We start from the raw sequence: 17,209 nt of genomic DNA, 5'->3' as shown, positions 1-17,209 counted from the left end.
AGTTCTTAACGGAGCAAGCAGCCTCTATTGAAATAGAATTGAACGCACTCCGTATGACACCATAGACGCAGGATTGATGCACATGTGACAAGTGAACTTACAATAATTCAGTTTTTAAGCGCGTACTGCTCCAACTCTTTCTTACGCTGAGTGTTCCTGGAATTAAAGTATCCGTTTTATACGTGAGTACACGATATATTTCAACCGGTTATCCATTGGCGTGCCCTAGCTGCTGCATTTGATGACTTCCGAGTGGTATCTTATTTTTCGAACCCGTCTATCATCTTTGGGCGTGCGTTGCGAGATGCAGACCCTTTGTTCGGATACTGCTGATGCACCTTTAACTCTCTCCTTACCTCTTTTGAACTTCGTAATTGGGATGTGCTAATAATTTTCCCTCCTAAGTGAACACGCCCACACGACCTCGACACGTTCTAATGGATCCCCGACGCTCTGCAGATCCCAGACTATCTCGGGACCCAAGAAGAGCACAAGATCCGCGATTGGGTCGCGTTTCTACCGACGTTCGGACAAGCTCGGCGTCTCCGTCTCCTGCTCCTCCACCTCAGGCGCCGCCGATTCAAGTTTCTGTTCCTACACTCGCTCCAAAGCCACAAGCTGCCCAGCTCCCCCTGTACTCTCTTCCACGGAGACGACGACTCCACCGAAACAACGTCCACTGTTTTGCGTGGTATGCGCCAGTAACAATGTGAACACACTCCTCGATGGTTTGGCAAGAAATGCTCCGTTGTTTTGCTGATCCGTTGCGTTGTAGAATCGATCCATGGAAGCTCACCATGTCCTCGCGTAAATCCTTAAGGCCGTCCGTTGCTCACCTATTGCTGATACTTCTACTTCGCCAAGTGAAGCTGGTTTTGATGTCATCTCAGCTGGCACTGGATCCTTGGTGCGGCTTCCAGGTCCAGCACCTGACAAACCAAATGTGTACCAGTTTGGGACTCCATATGAGACTATGTACCAGGAGCTGAAAGACAAGGATATAAAATTGTGAGTGCACTTTTCTTTGAGCACCAGGTTTGACGGGTTCATCTTGACGCTGGTTCTAGATACACTGCGAATGGAGTTCTACAAATGATTGACCGAAATAGGAAGGTCAAGGCTGCTCCAGAGCGTTGGCAGGATCAGAACCATACGGCCGACGTTGTTATAACATGCGAAGAACGTTGTTTCGATGCTGTTTGTGAGGGTGGGTGGCTCGCCCTTTATGGATCGTTGCACTTGATCACTTTTTGGTTAGATTTGTTGAGTAAAGGAGGGGAAGAGAATAGACCAATACATGTTATCAACGTGGAGATCAAGGACACACACGAAGAAGCATTCAAGGCAGGGAAAGCAATCATTGAATTGGCACAGGCGGTAAGCCCTATCTCATCACCTCCTTAGGGGTCAAGCTCATGACCGGCCTACAGCTTGAAGATGCTAATGATATTGATGAAGAAATTGGCGACATTCTTGAAACACAGCAGGAGAAACATCCCCATCCACTGTTACATGCTGTTGCATTTTATTGAATAGCCCTTTGTATAGCCGAGTAAATTGTACCGTATTTCGATATAGCATCTTTGCATGACATGGAAATTAATATCTGGGTGTGGCCAAGGAATAAATCTCCTCATTGCGAAGAAAAGGGTTAAGACACGAAAGAAAGCAGTGCAGAAAACAAACCTAAGCATGCCGGTGGATTATTCAATGGAGGGTATATATACTGTACAGTACATGGTACACGGTGCAAGCCATGGACAAATGTAGTAGTGAGTGAAATGGTATGATTAATTGCAAGCTAGCTGGAGAGAACTCAGGGTCTTTCGAAATCACTCCCACCGGAGTGTACCTGGGGTGAACTTGATATTAATGCGGGTTTTCTCTTCCCGTTTTGGATCTGAGCAGCGAAACCTCCACTGAGAACTTTCAACCAATCATCGCCCACTTCGCTCCGTAATCCTTCGATCTTCGCTCTGTACTTCTCACCCTCATCTTCGTGTCCGACAGCGTCGTTGTGCTCAGCTATGCCGGGCTCCAGAGGCTCACGCAGGGGGGGAGACAAACGGCGACCATCGGTCGAAGCTTTCCCCAAGCGCGCTGCTGTTGGCGAGGCCAGATTGCCTTCGGTCGACTGCCGAGTATGCCCACCTCGTCGGGGGTTGGATTTGAGGGCTCTGGCGCTAACCCGCCGAACGGCAGTTGGGTGGGGTGGAGAAGTATCACCAGAGCTTTGCTCCGGGATACGTGCAGCCATTGTCGTTGAGGTCGCTTCGATCTTGGGGGGAGGGTCGAACCGTGAAGCAGCATGAGATGGATGGAAAGAACCAGGGAATGCATCATCCACGTTAACCCTTCGGACGCACCCCTTGCATGGCGGGCTTTTGCTCTATACTTTGGCTTCGGACCCGAAGAAATGGTATTGTCGCTCGCGCTCCCATCCGCAATTTGGTTCCCATCAAGATCCACAATTCGTTTGAGTTTCCTCTTTGCAGCCTTTACTTTTCTGCTGCTTGCCGTGTCAGATAACGGTGAGTTGATTCCGACACCGCTTGGGGATGGGGACATTGGAAGATGTTCAGAAGTGAGGAACTGTTGAGTATTAGTTGACACAAAGTTTGTTGTATCCACGCTTTGTCGACTCCGTTTGGATGGCGTTTCTGGTACGGTGGCGCCAATAGACACGACAGGAGGGCTTGCCGGGACAAGAGCTGTAGATTTCCTGCGCGAAACCGTCGTGTTAGAGCCATCTACTTCTGGCCGTGATACGACCTTCACGTTCCGAGACTCGAAGAAGGATGGTCCTGTCCCATCAACTGAAATGCTTTTCCCCTCATTGGCGAAGTGATCGAAGCACCGTACGCGGTAATCCTGATATAGATGAGTGAATGGATTTCCCTCCACTGAGACTTCCGTGATGTTAGGTAAGATGGCTAATCGTCCTACTTCGCCGGTGTCCGCTAGTCTATTGTGCTTAACGTCTACTCTCTCTAGCGCCAGGAGTCGTTCCAGTCCACATAGGCTCTCTAAACGATTTTTAGACAGATTAAGGATGAGGATTTGTCCTAGTTGCGTATAGATACCAAGTACTGAATCGATCATGTTATCGGAAAGGTTCAGGGAAACAAGGTTATAAAGTTCGGAGAGACCAGGGGGAACGGAGACGAGGAGATTAGACGAAAGATCAAGATGAGTGAGAGATGCAAGGTGGGGGAGAGGGGCAGTAGGCAAGAAGGTAAGAGCGTTATCTGCAAGCGAGAGGTGTTTCAGGAGTCTCCATTTGTGTTTTGACAACTTCGTTGCCTGGGATTCTTCAGGCAAACCGATCTCCGTCGAACAGGCATCCTCAGCAACGTGTTCCGATATAGGTGTTGGAATTCCCAATGGTGGGAATTTTCTAGAGCGGCTCGAAGGGTATCTTTGAGAGGGTTGTCTGAGACGCCCGACAGTCGGGCCGCCTTTTCCATGCCTTCGAACTTCGTCGTCAGCAACGGCATCGATAAGGATGTCAGACACATCTTCCACCCCGCTCCGCTTGACGGTCAGGCTATGTAGACTCTCCGAGAGCCGGTCCCATCCAAGGACATTTCTGGGGTCAATATCGAGCAGTTCTAGCCTCTGAAGGAATTTAAAGGCATCCAGTGGAATGGCAGTGTCGGTTGGAGGGTCGGTAGCGAGTTCGGCAATGACTTTCAGATCGCTTTGGCAGAGAGATAGTGCAGGAAGGATTGTGAAACAACTGTATATGTATTTTAGGTCGAGGTCGGGTTTACGAGGCTGGCCGATGCCCCACCACCCAGATCCAATAGATAGCTTCGATATGGAGGTGGCGATTGACGCGATGGACAGTGTATCGGAACCGTCTTTGGCCGCCGCTAATAAAGACGCGTAGCTCACGGGGCGTGAATTGCTTTGTAACTTGACATCCAGCGAGCCAACATCAATGCCAAAATCTTCGAGACGAATGAGGAGGTAGAACAGATGGTGTAAGTCGATGGACAGTATGGTTGGCGGAGGCCGCAGATTTGGCGAAGGCGAAGAGACATCGATTCCTATCCAACCGAGCACGCTGGAGAATGAACTACTTGTATTCTGCCTTGGCCTTCCCACACCACCTCCGGCAAGTTGACGTTCTTGACTGCGTAGAAACGCAGCGAACCGCCTTATGTAATCGTCTCCAGGCTCCTTTTCCATTCGCTAGAAAGCTTAGGACTTGAGACTCCATACTTGTGGGTGCATCGGGCAATTAAACTCACAGCGGATGGGTGGAAAGGATAAAGAAGCGCCTGAGTGTCGCAAAAGGCGTGTCACATGTGTTTGGCATGATTCTCACGTTTGACGGAGTTCGCCGGAATCGGTGGAGTGAGTTAAGCAAGATTACCGGATTGTGCTAACTGGCTTTCCCGTCCAACATTTTGCCCAGGCGTCTGTGTTAATAGAGGTCTCTGAGTTTCCTATTCCTAGAACTGGTTCAGCTGTATCGCATGATTCCCGGTCATGACTTTTGGTTGAGTGCTGTGATCTGCCTCCGCTTGCAAATGGCCAGCCAAATATTCCTCCTTCAACAAAAGCCACAGGTGAAAGACTTGGTACTTGGACTGCTGGCTCCGGCTCATTGATGCTACATAACATGAAATAACGGTTCCCGGACTTTCATGTCCTGCTCATTCAATGAAGAAGGCTCTATATGGGTAAAAAACAATTCGTGTTCGGGCATCGTTACTCAGCATATTTCGCAACGCCATTCATTTCAGAACACAACATATCTAGTTGTTGATCTGTTGGGCAAGGCGTGAGATTTCCGACAGCTCCGTTGAAAACTGAATAGCTGGGATCCAAGGAATACGTGACTCCCAATTTGTGCCATCATTCGTTCTTTTGTTTATAACACGAACATCTAAGGTTTGCTGGCACCACCACCATATCCTCCTTACACAACACAAGACGCCGGTTCGTCCTAATCCACGTTGCCATTGGACGTAACTCGGAGTTCTGACATTTGGCTGGCACCCCTCAGCCTCGTCGAATCTACCACATTGCTTAGCCAGCACGTATGCAGTCCTGTGTGGAAGAGTTCAAGTCCCTCTTCTCATCCCTATGCCAAACGTTCGAGGCGGTGGAGACTATTCTCAACCATGATACTCATCACTTCAACCCCTGCACCAAGATATACGATCCCAGTCAGAGAAGTTGCTATAGGGAAAGCGTACACCGAATTAAGGATATTGACGAGGAAGTTCTGAATTATCTCGATTCCATGGAGGAGCGCATCTCTGGTCTACGGAGTCGCTTGCGTATCCATCACGCCAGGGCAACGTTTTCCTTAGCCCCAATCTCATGTCTTCCCCTTGATATCCTCCCCATTATCTTTCGCATGGTAGTCCCTGACCGCCCTTATCAAGGTTGCATCCGAGATGTCATGCATCTTTCCCAGGTCTGCACGGTATGGCGCCAGGTCGCATTTTCCATCAAGGATTTGTGGAGAAACATACATATTCCGCTTTCTCGCGTGAATCATCTTGGGGAATATCTTCTCCGATCCGGAGAGAGACCACTGCATCTGGACATATACCAACGGGACGTTGATCTCGACAAGATAGCGCCTCTCCGTCCGCTTTTTGATGAGTTCGGTGTCTGGGGTCGAATAAAATCCTTCAAGATTCCATACGATATCCTCCTTCAGTATTTGGCTGAGACGGGTGGGATTCCTCCGTCAACACCAGCGCTTCAGTCGTTAACCATCCATCCAACTCCCATTTCCGAGAATCCGTCGTATCAAGAACTTCTGCCTTGTTATGCTCAGTCTGTGCAACAATATGAATGTTTCGACGCGCCTTTGCTCCATCAGCTTACACTAGGAAATCTTGACGGGAGTCTAGGCGCTCCTAAGTTCCCTCATTTGCGTTCTCTCATACTCGAAGGCTATATCACGATTAACTTCCATGGTCTGCATTCCACGCTCGACCGGCACAGATACACTCTGGAGACCCTGACCATTCACAGTTTATCGACCGATTTTCTTGTTATCGAATCGGATTTTAGCCTCATATCGGTTCCCCACCTACATACATTGGTGCTTCATCGTCTAACGCCCCAGTTTGCGACCACCATACTCACGGCATTGCGTGCACCCGCACTGCGTAGCCTAAAAATACATCCGCAAGTCACCCCCTGGCTTGGTGGCCTACAAGCAGATCCTTTTATTGGGCGAAATGGACCGCTCTTTTCCCGCCTTCGAGGATTCGTACGTCGATTTACCGAACTCTATTTTTAATGTTTGGTTTATATTGCTTACGCATATTTTTGCTTCGAACAGCTTGCTCATGGATCTCAACTCAGTGATATTACCATGGCGGAAAGGAGCCAATTCTGGCTGAGCTTATTCGTGTGCTGAACTTACAACAAGGCGTAACCGAGACTCGCTACTTGCTCAATCTTCGCTCCGTCACCGTTGAACTCAATCGTCGACACCCCTATAACACGGAGACTATTGGCGAGCAATTACTTGACAATCTTCTCGAACGCGCAAAACTGCACCAGATCAAACTGCGGGTTCCCAAGAGTATTGCTACATCAAGTGGCGTTCGCAAGCTCCTCCCTATTCTATCTGGACTTTCCGAGCTGGAGTAGAGCGCCAAAACCCATTGCTTTCTGCGAGCACTTCATATCTTTTTCCGATGTTCAATCCTCATCACGCCGTTCGCGGTGCGGGGCTATCTTGCTGGCCCACATGCCTCATCCGTCCAGCCTGAAAGCGATTGCCATGTACATGCTACACGTTGTGAGCGTAATGATGATTATTTAATCCCATAATTGTGGCCTGCCGTCCCAGAATTGGATTTTACATTGTGGAAGCTGGAGTTTTGCGTAGTGGTAGCAAGATTCCGACCTTTGACTGCCAACCAAATCCAAACTGTCCTGGCGCTTCAGCAAATGTAAGCGTAAGCATTTGTCACCATCTGTTGTCGCGGAGTTGGCCAAATTTATTGTGTGGGTTGCAACCTCATTTTATCTCGTCATCAAACCAGACTCCTCCCCAGTCGCTCTCGCCATCTTCTGACCATTGCTATTCTTTTTTTTTTTACTGTACAAATAAACAAATGAACAAATGAACGAGTGAACAAACGAATAAACGAATAAATTCGGCCAACTCCGCTACAAAGCAGCTAAGGTAAGACATACAAGCCGACCTCGTTGGTCCGTAACAACGCATAGAAAACATAGTGAAAACCAACACACTCCAACCAATTTCTTAACTACTCCTTTCCCAACTTTCAAAATTCGACTCCAGGGAATGGTCACGTGTCCTATTTTCCGGGTCACACGAGACGGTAATTTCCGGTTCTCACCTTCGGCCATACTGCAAATGGCTTCATCGTCAGGTTTGACTCTGTTTTCTGATGCTTAATTAGGCTATCATCGATGATAACGAATCTTGACAGCTATCGGGAAACTCTCCCGTGAGGAGTTCCGTCGTCAGAAAGATCTTGAGGCCGCTCGCAAAGCTGGAACAGCTCCAGCTGCTGTCGATGCCGAAGGAAGAGCAATTAACCCCCATATTCCTCGTGCGCAAACATTAATGCCCACTTTGGTATTGCAGAGCCCCCTAATTGAATCTTTCAGAGTACATTTCCCAAGCACCATGGTACCTCGACACTGGCGGACCCTCTCTCGACCATCAACGTCGTCAGCCTGATGACCGTTCATCCAATAAACTCGATGAATGGTATGATCGCGGGAAGCGAGCTGGACCAGCCGCTACCAAATTTCGCAAAGGCGCTTGTGACAACTGTGGTGCCATGACCCACAAGACCAAGGACTGCCTCGAACGGCCACGCAAGAAGGGTGCTCGTTACACAGGGAAAGACATGCAGCCTGATGAGATGATTCAGAATTTTGAGACGAATTATGATGCCAAGCGCGACCGTTGGAACGGATACGATCCAGCTGAGTATAAAAGGGTTTATGAGGAGTACGCTGCCATCGAAACCGCTCGTCGTAAAATCCGAGAAGAGGAGATAGACAACCAGACATCCACCGATCTTGCTGCCGCTCGTAAAGTTGCAAAGGTTGGGAAGGAAAAAAAGGACGATGATTTCGGCTCCAGCGATGAAGAGGATGCCGATGAAGACAAATATGCCGATGCGGCGGACGCCGTTGGTCAAAAGATGGATGCCAAGACTCGTATCACCGTCCGGAACCTCCGTATCCGCGAAGACACCGCGAAGTACCTCATGAATCTCGATCCCGACAGTGCATATTATGACCCCAAAACTCGCTCAATGCGAGATGCCCCTCACCCCGAGATACAACCCGAAGATGTGGGCTTGCCTGTTTCCTGTAACTGGCTCTTCTTTATCATTTCCCGTCGATTCTAGGCTCCGTTCGCTGGCGAAAATTTCCTCCGGCACTCCGGCGATGCTCCCAATATACAAAAACTTCAACTTTTTGCCTGGCAATCGGCAGCCCGTGGTAATGACATTCATCTTCAGGCAAACCCCACGCAAGGCGAGATCCTCCACGATCAGTACCAAGAGAAGAAAGAGGAGCTTAAAGAAACCAATCAGTCAAGTATCCTGGCGAAGTATGGAGGCGAAGAGTATCTTGAGAAAGTCCCCAAAGAACTATTGGGCGGACAGACGGAGGATTATGTGGAATACTCTCGAACCGGACACGTTATCAGAGGCCGAGAGCGTGCTAAGGCTCGCTCCAGATATGATGAAAATGGTGGGTGTTTCATTCGATGGACCTGCTGCTCAAATGAGTGAATGCATGTTGGACAGTCTATCCTGGGAACCATACGTCTGTATGGGGATCGTGGTACGATCTATCATCGGGGAAATGGGGTTTTGCTTGTTGCCATTCCTCCATCTCTAACTCGTACTGTACGGGAGCAGCAGGTATCAGGGCCGTCGACGAATCATCCGCTGAGCACCTCCTCCATAATGTTCCGTTGAATGATCGACCGTCAAATACCGGCCAGCTTCTTGCCGATCGTGAGAAGGAACCAGTTCTCGAACTCGCTGAAGTTAACAAGCAGCAGGAGAGCAGCTTCTCAAAACGGAGACTAGGTGAAGGCAACGTTCTATTGGACCAGAGCAAGCTGGAAGCTGCAATCAAGGAGGAGCGGCACAAACGTAGGAAGGGAGATGATGAGGAAGAAGAATGGAAGAGGGATAAGAAGCAGAAGTATAGCTCGTTCTCTGGCAGTACAGAAGTGACAGAGGAAGGGCTGGAAGCATATCGTAGGTCACGAATAGCATCGACCGAGGATCCGGTGAGTCTCGAGTTATATTGCATGAACAACGTTCAATAAATTCGTTCTGCATAGATGGCAAATTATGTTGACGAAGGAGACAGATGATTCCCTCATTGCTTCAGATTCCCGAGCACGTTCTGCCTTCACTATCATTAATGACTAATCGTGAACTTGTACTGTAACATTATTAGACATTGTGTTCAAGACGTACGACTTAAACACATCTATATCTGCAACAATAATCGCAAGATCCTTCAGATCAATGCGGCCATCTGAACGTTGTTTGAAAGAGGCTCGGTAGCCGAACGAATCATCCCCACGATCGCTAGAGCTATTTGCTGCACACTCCACAAACTGACCGTTTTCACTCGACGATTGATGTTTGCATGCGTGACATGGTACGCGAGGGCATCGTAAACCTGAGTTTGTAGCAAATATCATAACGACGCTCCATACGAGCAAGGAATGCTATCATCGTACCTTGAGCCCAATTTCGTCAGTGAGTCCGGCTAACGGAGAATTAGCAAGTAGAAATATTAGAGCAGTGGTAGGCATAACGCACTTTCCCACAACTACGAGGATGTCGGTAAATCATCAGGACGTGGGGTAGAAAGATTCATTACTTACAGTAAAGGATCCGTCGAAGTCGCTCAGGTTTTTCGTGATATGACATCGAATGGGGATAAGGGTATGGTTGGCACTGAAGAAAGCAGTCAGGCCAGGAGATGAGATAACAGCCTGCATCTAAGTTCTTACTTCAGGAAGGCCACAATCGGTCGAATGAGGGCACTGTTGATTCTCGATAGCTCGTTTGCGAAGAGAGGGACGGCAGCCCTAACGTCTCTAAATCGTAGGTCGACGTCCATTGATATCTGGCTCGTCGGGTCCTCTCCAGCGGAATCCGAAGGGGGAGCTAGCGCAGGTTTTGCCAGGACTCTTTGGCCCGGAAGGCGGTCCTTCGTCGTAACGGTGGAAATGTTGGCAGCAATTTCGCTGACAATTGCGTTGATATCGAAATTCTTGTTCTGGGTATTCGGGAACTTGATGTCCAATACGAAGTCGAATTTTCCTGAAGTTATCCAGGGTATGGGCCCGTCCGCCGCCCCACCGCCGATCGTCGCGGCCTGAAGATGGTCAACACTGAGACCGTCAATACGGAACCGAGTCTGGGAAGGAATAGTCAGTCAAGGAGGGACGAAAACGACTTAAACATCGATTACCATACGGCCCCATATTGAATCTTTCATTTCAGCCTCAACAGTGCGACCAATGCTTTGAGGCCGATGAAGGCTGAACAAACAGTTATCAATCTGACCCGACATGTCGTCCGCACGTAGAAAATCATAACAGAACCATTGCTTGCGCAGACAGCCCAAATCTGCATGGAAGATAGACAGTGTGAAAGGCCGGAAATGGTAAGGTTGATATACAGTGATTAGAACATCATCGAGTTTAAGGGACTCTAGGTGGAAATCACCAGGCTTGGCTACGAATCGGTAGTCCGCTGGGTTGAGAGGCTTATCGGGATCCCACGTTACACTTCGCCGATCTTAATGTGTTGTCAAAACCATGTAAATTCGGTGAGAATAATACTCGCCTAGCACGCCACGGACACCTCGCACCTCTGCATTCTGTACCAAACCCTTACCATCCAACCATCGCGTCAGAGACAACGTAACATCAATGGAGTCCACGTTCATGTCAAATATGGAAATGTTTCATCTTCATAGGCTGGCGCAACTGGGGACAATATCGGATAATCGTCCTCGTGGAAATGTAGAGGACCATGGCCTACGTCGAAGCGGGCCGCTGCGCGTCGTCCCCTCTCAACTTCCGACCGTTGATTCTCCAACTCATCAGGCCTTCGGGAGATGTAAACGTTCTTAAATGATATTCTTGAATCCTTCCACTTCGGAACGATGGCTGATTCAAAAGCGACGATGATACCAGTTTCTTTCGTCAAATAATCGCTGATTGCCCGCGCAACGTAACCTAGACAAGAATCAAGATCAAAACTCCACAAGCTGGAGATGGCACCATTTACTCTGGAGACGTAACTATTCATAGTCGCAATTAAAAAAGACACAAATGTGGTTCTGGGGAAAATGTCAGAAGATGCTTTGATTAATCTGGTGGCGAGATCTTACGTTCCGATAAGAATCCACAACGTCTGCCCCATAATAGCGAAACTGAAAAATGCAGATATGTCGTCTGCATTGAATTTCCGGAAAGACCTGATAGTGAGCCATTTGAAACGGATACCAAGTCTTTTCCAGAAGCTATTCGTGACGCTCAGTAGGTCATCCCGTGTTGGTCTATGTATGTGTGGCACAGATTGAGCGAGTTGACGGAATAAACGTGAATAGTTTTGGAGATAGGAATTATCTGCAGAATGTTGCTCTGAATCGGGCTCAGTTTCAGGCTGTTTGGTTGATGACTCAGGCCTGGGATGGCTGGATTCCGAGAACAAGCGCGAGGAGAAAGTCCCCCTAAAATGACGCGAAATGCGGGGGGAGTGTGTCCAAAAAAATGTGCCTGAGCAGCGATATAATTGACATGTTCGAGGATACGACGATACAGGACATTTTACGGAGGCTGGCCGATGGTTGCTGTTGATTCCTCTAAAGAATTGGTATATGGCACAGTACCGTGAAAAAGCGGCGGCATCCCTGGTCAACAAAGAGTAAGTGCCGTTTAGGAAAGCCGCATGCAGGGACTGCCAGCGCACCTGGAGGTATTTGAATGAGATGATCGAGTCTTTCGAGGCACACTTGGCAAACCCAAGATTTGTTTTGATATACTCGGACGTCCAGAACAGCGGAATGACTGCATCCTGTCGTATAATGGTTGTGGCGCGTCAGGATGCATGCAATCGAGGAATGGATCCTCGGCACAAATAAAACACAATAGAGCGCTCGTCGAAGTACGGCATAGTCAGTATGGCGTGCGTGACGATATCGGGGTATCCTTGCTCAGGGAAATCGACAAGATGCTCAGAGTTTAAGGCCTACTTAGAAGCGAGGTTCTCCTCGGAAGACTACGACGGAGATAAATACAAAGTTCAAGTGGTGTCCGATGAAGATCTTGGAATTTCTCGATCTGTGTATGGGGGTAAGCAGCCCACTTTGGCGTTGCATCGCGCATTTCCACCTATAAATACGCGCTAGACTAGATGGTCGCGCCGAAAAGACTGCTCGCGCCTCACTCTTCACAGCCGTCACTCGTGCCCTTTCTCCGAATACCATCCTTATCGTCGACTCCATGAACTATATCAAAGGATTTAGATACCAGATATACTGCGCTGCCAGAGAAGCTCAAGTCCGTGTGTGCACGGTAAGAACTGCTTTCTTTCTGATACCTGGGGCTGAAGGATCCGTAGCTGCATGTCGCGTCGACCCCAGACATGTGTGAAATGCGGAACCAGACCCGGTCAGACGACACGAAGTATTCTGAGGCCACGTAGGTGAAGTTTTTCTTGCACGGTCAGCACTCGTTTATCACCCGATACAGTTTGCAGAACCTTATAACGCGATATGAGGAACCTTCGTCGATGGTTCGATGGGACTCTCCCTTGTTTGTGCTTCTGTGGGATGAGCCTCTACCAGCAGAGGCAATACTAGAGGTCATAATTTCAGGGATGAGAGCCCCGCCAACTCATGGTGTCGTTCAGGCAAGTCTGCAGCTTGTTCCCGCTTTGGCCCCAACTAATCGTGCACCCCAATGCTGCGATAACCAGCAAGCGAAACCCCCTACAGATGCGCTACAGACCCTCGACCAGACTTCTAGCGCTATCGTCAATACCATCATGGAAGCGCAAACGAGCGGGTCATGCCCGGGAGGCGTTCTCCCAATCGTCTCAGCTTCACTTTCACTAAATGACAAAATTTTACTTCCTCATCGTTACCTGACACTCTCTGAACTGCAGCGACATAAACGTCAGTTCATTGCGGCCCACAGAAAGCGCTAAGCTCCGGTATGGCTGGACAAGCAGACATTAACTGGAACGAGAACACGGTTGCCAGAAAGTTTATTGTACACCTAGAGGAGAACCTGAGGCCATAAATGCTGTCAAGAATCGGTATGCAAGCCATCCCTTGTACTGTATCATAGCATCTCGAGAAAATAAATATGCCCAATGACGAACTCATGGCTTTACAGCCTTCCAACATGAAGCGTACCTATAAACGAAGGTTGAATTGTAAGGAAAGGTCAGATGAGAATATCACGCTCACATATTGACACGGTCGACCGCCTTGCATGGCCCAGTTCGGATGCCCAAAGGAGTTACTATGAACCCGGCTTGCTCGAACACGGAATTATACCAGGGGAGCTTCGCTGCCGAGCGCCACATCACAACCCCACCAGAAGGCAAGACACGACGGAACTGATGAACCTCCTCGTCGACTTCGTTTGTCCGGGTGCGAACCAATCACTGAACGGAGCAAAACTTAGGAACATGTTGCCGATACGCTAGAACGCGAGAGGACGTACAGATGGTCCATAATGATGGCCCGTGTGACAGAGTTTGCATCTAATCTGCCAAGGACACTAAATAATTCCATCGTTAATCAAATCAATAATCAGCATATGTGAAAACAACGCAACACACTTAACAATGCTATCAGTGTGAACACTGATAGAATTCATGAGCTCCCCATCATTCGCCCTGAGAGCATCGAATCCTCGACGTGTCAAATAATCCGGACAAGATTGAGGCGTATAACAACCCATCAAGCACTGAGTTGCCAGCAAGAGTATATCACTCGATGATGCTTAGCAAATAATCCGGAGGAACACTCACGAGTAGGTAATGATATGCTCCTCTGCTTAAAAGAGCATGAGATCCAATTGGGTCGAGGGTATCCTTAATGAAGTCGTGAACCGTTCCTTCATCGGTAAATGCTTTCTTCTGGTTCTGTGGGACCTACCAGTCCGGAGGGAGGGATCGTCAGTGACGCTCCAAGAGTCCAGTATCACAAAGTAGACAAGGAAACCCTGAACCACTCACCCCCAGTGCATTCCACAAAAAAACAGGGTTGTTGACCAACCATCTCACAAACTGCCCTTCAACGAACACCTTCCTCAAGCTTCTCCTCCAAATCTCGTCCTGTTCCATCAAAGTCTCCGCCTCACAGATTCTTCTGACCTCACCACTCATCCCCGTAGCCCAAAATAACCACTTCGCAATCCGTAATGCCCACCCTGAGTATCCCCGCAAATAGAACGATGAATTGAATGCATTGGCGTTGACGGACCAAAATTGGAATGCCGCGGATGAAAGGAAAGGTGATATTTGAGACGAGAGGAGAGTACGGAAGGTCGGTAGGAAACCCGTGCCGAACATAGAGAAAAATGTGGGGTATGACAATGCCTTTATAGAAGCAAGCTTAAGTTCGAGGAGATGTCCTTGGCTAAAGAGGGAAGTGATAAAGAAAATCCTGGTGAGTATGCATTCCAACCAAGGAACGTTACTGAACGAACCATGGATTCATATCGACAGTGTGAATCTTCCCAGGTCTCGCGTTGATAGCGTAATGGAGAATATTATCCCCCGCACTCGTGATAGCAAAGACTGTGTCCTTGGGACCAATATCAAGATAATCCAGATCTTTAGCGGGGTCTTCCCAGGTGAAGGAATAGATAAACGTCCGGAATTCCGAGTGGATGGGTGACTCGAGATATGGCATCCGCCAGGGCTGGAAAGACGCAAACGTGTCAAACGGCCATTACGTGAAAAGACATTAATCTGATGGGCTCACGCTCGCAATATGATAATAGAACGCGCTATAGAATGAGAGCCATGATCAGTCAACACTTGCTCCACAAGATCTTACAAACATACTTCTTTGGCTTTGTCCCAATCAAAGGCATACCCACTCCAGACTCCTCGACGTTCACTCCTAATACCGGCGGCCCACCCCCTACTGCTGCGACTCCACCGGCAGTAGTCGCAAGATTCAAACTCATCGGTGCATCCTCACCCTGTCCGTCGGTAAGTGTGTCTGAACTGGAATTGACGCTCCCCGGGCTCCCATCACAAATTTTCTCCCCCTCCAGCACCAATTTATGCTGAGCGCGGCGTCTGGGATGGAGAGCAGGATCCCGATCACGGGAACAACCTAACCAGATATAATAGGGAATTCGAACGATGAGAGGGATGATGAACCCGTTACGGCCATTGAACGATTTAATCTAATATCGACAGGTCAGTTGTAATTGGGAAGTGATACATTCGATTGGAATTTATTACCGTTCCAAATCGGTATTCGAGATAATCTTTAATTGATCAGATATAAGTGTGGAGCAGATCGAACACGGGGGTTCAGGAAGTGAGAGGATGTGAATATCTCGCAACTCACTTCTTCTGCCAGGGGATAGGTCGACGTGGTCGAAATCAAACCATATCTAACACGACGGTTACGCTGAATCCGGCAAGTTTCGACATGAACTGCGTACCTGCCAGAACCATCGACTAAGCCACCCGCATTTTTTCGAATCCCCGCCAATTGCTAAGGACAAAGGACAGGATGCCAATCATCAAAGACAAGCATCGCGAAGCAAGTGACGCAGCTGCTCACCTTTTTCGTGAGGAGACGGTTCCTTTCCGGCGGTGTAGAAATCCACAACAGAAAACAAACCATCCTGTGGATCTAAAATATAATCCACCACATCCAGTAGTGAATGATACGAAGGGATCTGCGAAGAGATGAAGGGGTGTGAATCACATACATCATCGATGAATAAATTATAATCAACATGACTCACCATCGATAAAGAATAGCTCAACGTCACGAAGCTGACACTCCCACGGGGATGAACACCGTCACTCCACTCGGGAAGGGAGAATTCAGTGGCGTCTTGGCAAAGGCAAATAATATTTGTCCATCCTTTGGCTTCAAATCTCCTTCGGGCCATTTGTAATAGTGGTTCGCAGAGGTCTATTAGGTATACAGCATCGAAGGAGGAAATGGGGAAATATAAATCCATCGTTTCGATGTTCCATCCTGTTAGTCAATTCAGTGAAGGAAATATACTTTTCTATGAGAACAATCGAATCGAGATCATAAACGTACCAGTCCCTCCACCGATGTCAACCCAGATCAAGCGCTTCTCCGGGTTCCCTTCCCGGAGGAGATGAAGATGAGCGGCGCTCATGGAGAGCATTGTCTTTCGCCCACGCAATAAGCCAGATCTAGTTTGATCATAAACTTGGGCTTGTCCTTGGTAGAACTGACGCAAAGGGAAGCGAATACATATTAATGAAATCTCGGGAGCGATACGTGAATGGGAGTGAACCTTATCGAGGCGAGCTTTTTGGTCGTTGGTATCTCCCAGTGGGACGATGAAACAATACCAGGCAAAGAGCATGTACGTCCAAATATTCCTCCAGAATGTGTACAGTAGAAGCCCCAAGGTCGTGATGAATATGATCCAACCCGAAAGGGAAGCATTGCCAGTGAATTGTGAGACATATGACTTCAGTGGGCTAAAGTCCTTTCGTATCAACGCATCGCACAAATCAAAGCGAAACGTTCCACCAACCTAAAATACAAATACACCAACCACGCACTGCTGACGCCCAGCAATGAGGAGGGGGAGAAGATTCTTCCCATCGTCGACTCGGGGTATGTGGAACGAAGTGTGTCTGCCCTGCGAGGGGAGGACTGCGGGGATCGCGGTCGACTTTATAACAAGGCAGGACAGAACAATATCCCAATGCATCATTCTGGAGGAACGAACTAAGGGGGCCATTGAGTCGAGATAACTGTGTCCCGGGGAATGCCTCATCCAATAGCATTGAGAGGGTCAGCGCAAGATTCATCACGAACGTTCAAACTAGCAACCAAGGCCTGAATCCTCAAGTCGCTGATAATGTGTAGGGAAGGTACATTGAGTCATCAGTCAATGGGGAAAGGAAGATACCGAGACCGGGAAGAACTTTGGGATGAA

At 48.5% G+C, this 17,209-nt stretch overlaps 7 protein-coding genes across 7 annotated transcripts; 4 read left to right on the top strand and 3 right to left on the bottom strand.

Moving 5' to 3' along the window:
* Positions 1 to 537: 537 nt before the first annotated feature.
* On the top strand, positions 538 to 1,779 carry EI90DRAFT_2170796 (Ssu72-like protein). The gene is made up of 6 exons (XM_039052648.1): positions 538 to 709; positions 776 to 807; positions 865 to 1,008; positions 1,068 to 1,207; positions 1,259 to 1,377; positions 1,431 to 1,779. Exons 2-6 carry the CDS (start codon positions 785 to 787, stop codon positions 1,530 to 1,532), a joined length of 528 nt encoding a protein of 175 aa, XP_038912068.1. The 5' UTR covers positions 538 to 709; positions 776 to 784; the 3' UTR covers positions 1,533 to 1,779.
* An 80-nt stretch (positions 1,780 to 1,859) lies between these two features.
* On the bottom strand, positions 1,860 to 4,316 carry EI90DRAFT_2170785 (uncharacterized protein). Its single transcript, XM_039052647.1, has 2 exons — positions 4,257 to 4,316; positions 1,860 to 4,205 (listed from the first exon to the last, which is right to left on the bottom strand). Exon 2 carries the CDS (start codon positions 4,192 to 4,194, stop codon positions 2,026 to 2,028), a length of 2,169 nt encoding a protein of 722 aa, XP_038912067.1. The 5' UTR covers positions 4,195 to 4,205; positions 4,257 to 4,316; the 3' UTR covers positions 1,860 to 2,025.
* A 415-nt stretch (positions 4,317 to 4,731) lies between these two features.
* EI90DRAFT_3073137 (uncharacterized protein) lies at positions 4,732 to 6,808 on the top strand. The gene is made up of 3 exons (XM_039061420.1): positions 4,732 to 4,950; positions 5,018 to 6,244; positions 6,361 to 6,808. Exons 2-3 carry the CDS (start codon positions 5,054 to 5,056, stop codon positions 6,628 to 6,630), a joined length of 1,461 nt encoding a protein of 486 aa, XP_038912066.1. The 5' UTR covers positions 4,732 to 4,950; positions 5,018 to 5,053; the 3' UTR covers positions 6,631 to 6,808.
* Positions 6,809 to 7,366: 558 nt separating this feature from the next.
* On the top strand, positions 7,367 to 9,513 carry EI90DRAFT_3281854 (pre-mRNA-splicing factor SLU7; the record flags this gene model as incomplete). The annotated part of the gene is made up of 6 exons (XM_039066854.1): positions 7,367 to 7,382; positions 7,443 to 7,565; positions 7,624 to 8,321; positions 8,379 to 8,727; positions 8,784 to 9,277; positions 9,332 to 9,513. 6 exons carry the CDS (start codon positions 7,367 to 7,369, stop codon positions 9,362 to 9,364), a joined length of 1,713 nt encoding a protein of 570 aa, XP_038912065.1. The 3' UTR covers positions 9,365 to 9,513.
* Positions 9,274 to 11,522, bottom strand: EI90DRAFT_3073131 (mitochondrial distribution and morphology protein-domain-containing protein). Its single transcript, XM_039061419.1, has 9 exons — positions 11,407 to 11,522; positions 11,001 to 11,274; positions 10,857 to 10,902; positions 10,480 to 10,808; positions 10,016 to 10,425; positions 9,883 to 9,959; positions 9,740 to 9,768; positions 9,471 to 9,678; positions 9,274 to 9,405 (listed from the first exon to the last, which is right to left on the bottom strand). Exons 1-8 carry the CDS (start codon positions 11,436 to 11,438, stop codon positions 9,514 to 9,516), a joined length of 1,362 nt encoding a protein of 453 aa, XP_038912064.1. The 5' UTR covers positions 11,439 to 11,522; the 3' UTR covers positions 9,274 to 9,405; positions 9,471 to 9,513.
* A 646-nt stretch (positions 11,523 to 12,168) lies between these two features.
* Positions 12,169 to 13,564, top strand: EI90DRAFT_3281852 (chromatin associated protein KTI12). Its single transcript, XM_039066853.1, has 5 exons — positions 12,169 to 12,370; positions 12,432 to 12,592; positions 12,639 to 12,718; positions 12,770 to 12,929; positions 12,996 to 13,564. The coding sequence occupies exons 1-5, from the start codon at positions 12,199 to 12,201 to the stop codon at positions 13,224 to 13,226; spliced, it is 804 nt and encodes a 267-aa protein (XP_038912063.1). The 5' UTR covers positions 12,169 to 12,198; the 3' UTR covers positions 13,227 to 13,564.
* EI90DRAFT_3073127 (S-adenosyl-L-methionine-dependent methyltransferase) lies at positions 13,243 to 17,204 on the bottom strand. Its single transcript, XM_039061418.1, has 17 exons — positions 16,802 to 17,204; positions 16,556 to 16,745; positions 16,333 to 16,489; positions 16,025 to 16,263; positions 15,838 to 15,955; positions 15,716 to 15,768; positions 15,619 to 15,664; positions 15,510 to 15,535; positions 15,102 to 15,451; positions 15,019 to 15,043; positions 14,741 to 14,955; positions 14,268 to 14,670; positions 14,061 to 14,183; positions 13,869 to 13,996; positions 13,737 to 13,807; positions 13,492 to 13,663; positions 13,243 to 13,437 (listed from the first exon to the last, which is right to left on the bottom strand). Exons 1-17 carry the CDS (start codon positions 16,870 to 16,872, stop codon positions 13,404 to 13,406), a joined length of 2,421 nt encoding a protein of 806 aa, XP_038912062.1. The 5' UTR covers positions 16,873 to 17,204; the 3' UTR covers positions 13,243 to 13,403.
* Between the last annotated feature and the right edge of the window lie 5 nt (positions 17,205 to 17,209).

This window comes from Cantharellus anzutake, assembly GCF_015039405.1.
Source record: "Cantharellus anzutake strain C23 chromosome Unknown EI90scaffold_54, whole genome shotgun sequence".
Taxonomy (NCBI): domain Eukaryota; kingdom Fungi; phylum Basidiomycota; class Agaricomycetes; order Cantharellales; family Hydnaceae; genus Cantharellus; species Cantharellus anzutake.
This window is presented reverse-complemented; position numbering and strand designations above follow the sequence as displayed.

Bases quoted from the DNA above. Each gene is read 5' to 3' on its own strand.
- EI90DRAFT_2170796 (XM_039052648.1), top strand. From the start codon at position 785: ATGGAAGCTCACCATGTCCTCGC. The intron at 1,009-1,067 runs GTGAGTGCACTT...CGCTGGTTCTAG, and splicing joins AAAGACAAGGATATAAAATT to ATACACTGCGAATGGAGTTC. The intron at 1,208-1,258 runs GTGGGTGGCTCG...CTTTTTGGTTAG, and splicing joins TTTCGATGCTGTTTGTGAGG to ATTTGTTGAGTAAAGGAGGG.
- EI90DRAFT_2170785 (XM_039052647.1), bottom strand. From the start codon at position 4,194: ATGGAAAAGGAGCCTGGAGACGATTACATAAGGCGGTTCGCTGCGTTT.
- EI90DRAFT_3073137 (XM_039061420.1), top strand. From the start codon at position 5,054: ATGCAGTCCTGTGTGGAAGAGTTCAAGTCCCTCTTCTCATCCCTATGC. The intron at 6,245-6,360 runs GTACGTCGATTT...CATGGCGGAAAG, and splicing joins TTTCCCGCCTTCGAGGATTC to GAGCCAATTCTGGCTGAGCT.
- EI90DRAFT_3073131 (XM_039061419.1), bottom strand. From the start codon at position 11,438: ATGGGGCAGACGTTGTGGATTCTTATCGGAAC. The intron at 11,275-11,406 runs GTAAGATCTCGC...CAGCTTGTGGAG, and splicing joins TTGTGGATTCTTATCGGAAC to TTTTGATCTTGATTCTTGTC. The intron at 10,426-10,479 runs GTAATCGATGTT...ATTCCTTCCCAG, and splicing joins ATTCAATATGGGGCCGTATG to ACTCGGTTCCGTATTGACGG.
- EI90DRAFT_3281852 (XM_039066853.1), top strand. From the start codon at position 12,199: ATGGCGTGCGTGACGATATCGGGGTATCCTTGCTCAGGGAAATCGACA. The intron at 12,719-12,769 runs GTAGGTGAAGTT...CACCCGATACAG, and splicing joins ACGAAGTATTCTGAGGCCAC to TTTGCAGAACCTTATAACGC. The intron at 12,930-12,995 runs GCAAGTCTGCAG...TGCGATAACCAG, and splicing joins CAACTCATGGTGTCGTTCAG to CAAGCGAAACCCCCTACAGA.
- EI90DRAFT_3073127 (XM_039061418.1), bottom strand. From the start codon at position 16,872: ATGGGAAGAATCTTCTCCCCCTCCTCATTGCTGGGCGTCAGCAGTGCG. The intron at 14,956-15,018 runs GTGAGCCCATCA...GCGTCTTTCCAG, and splicing joins TCTATTATCATATTGCGAGC to CCCTGGCGGATGCCATATCT. The intron at 13,808-13,868 runs GTGTGTTGCGTT...GGAATTATTTAG, and splicing joins CACACTGATAGCATTGTTAA to TGTCCTTGGCAGATTAGATG.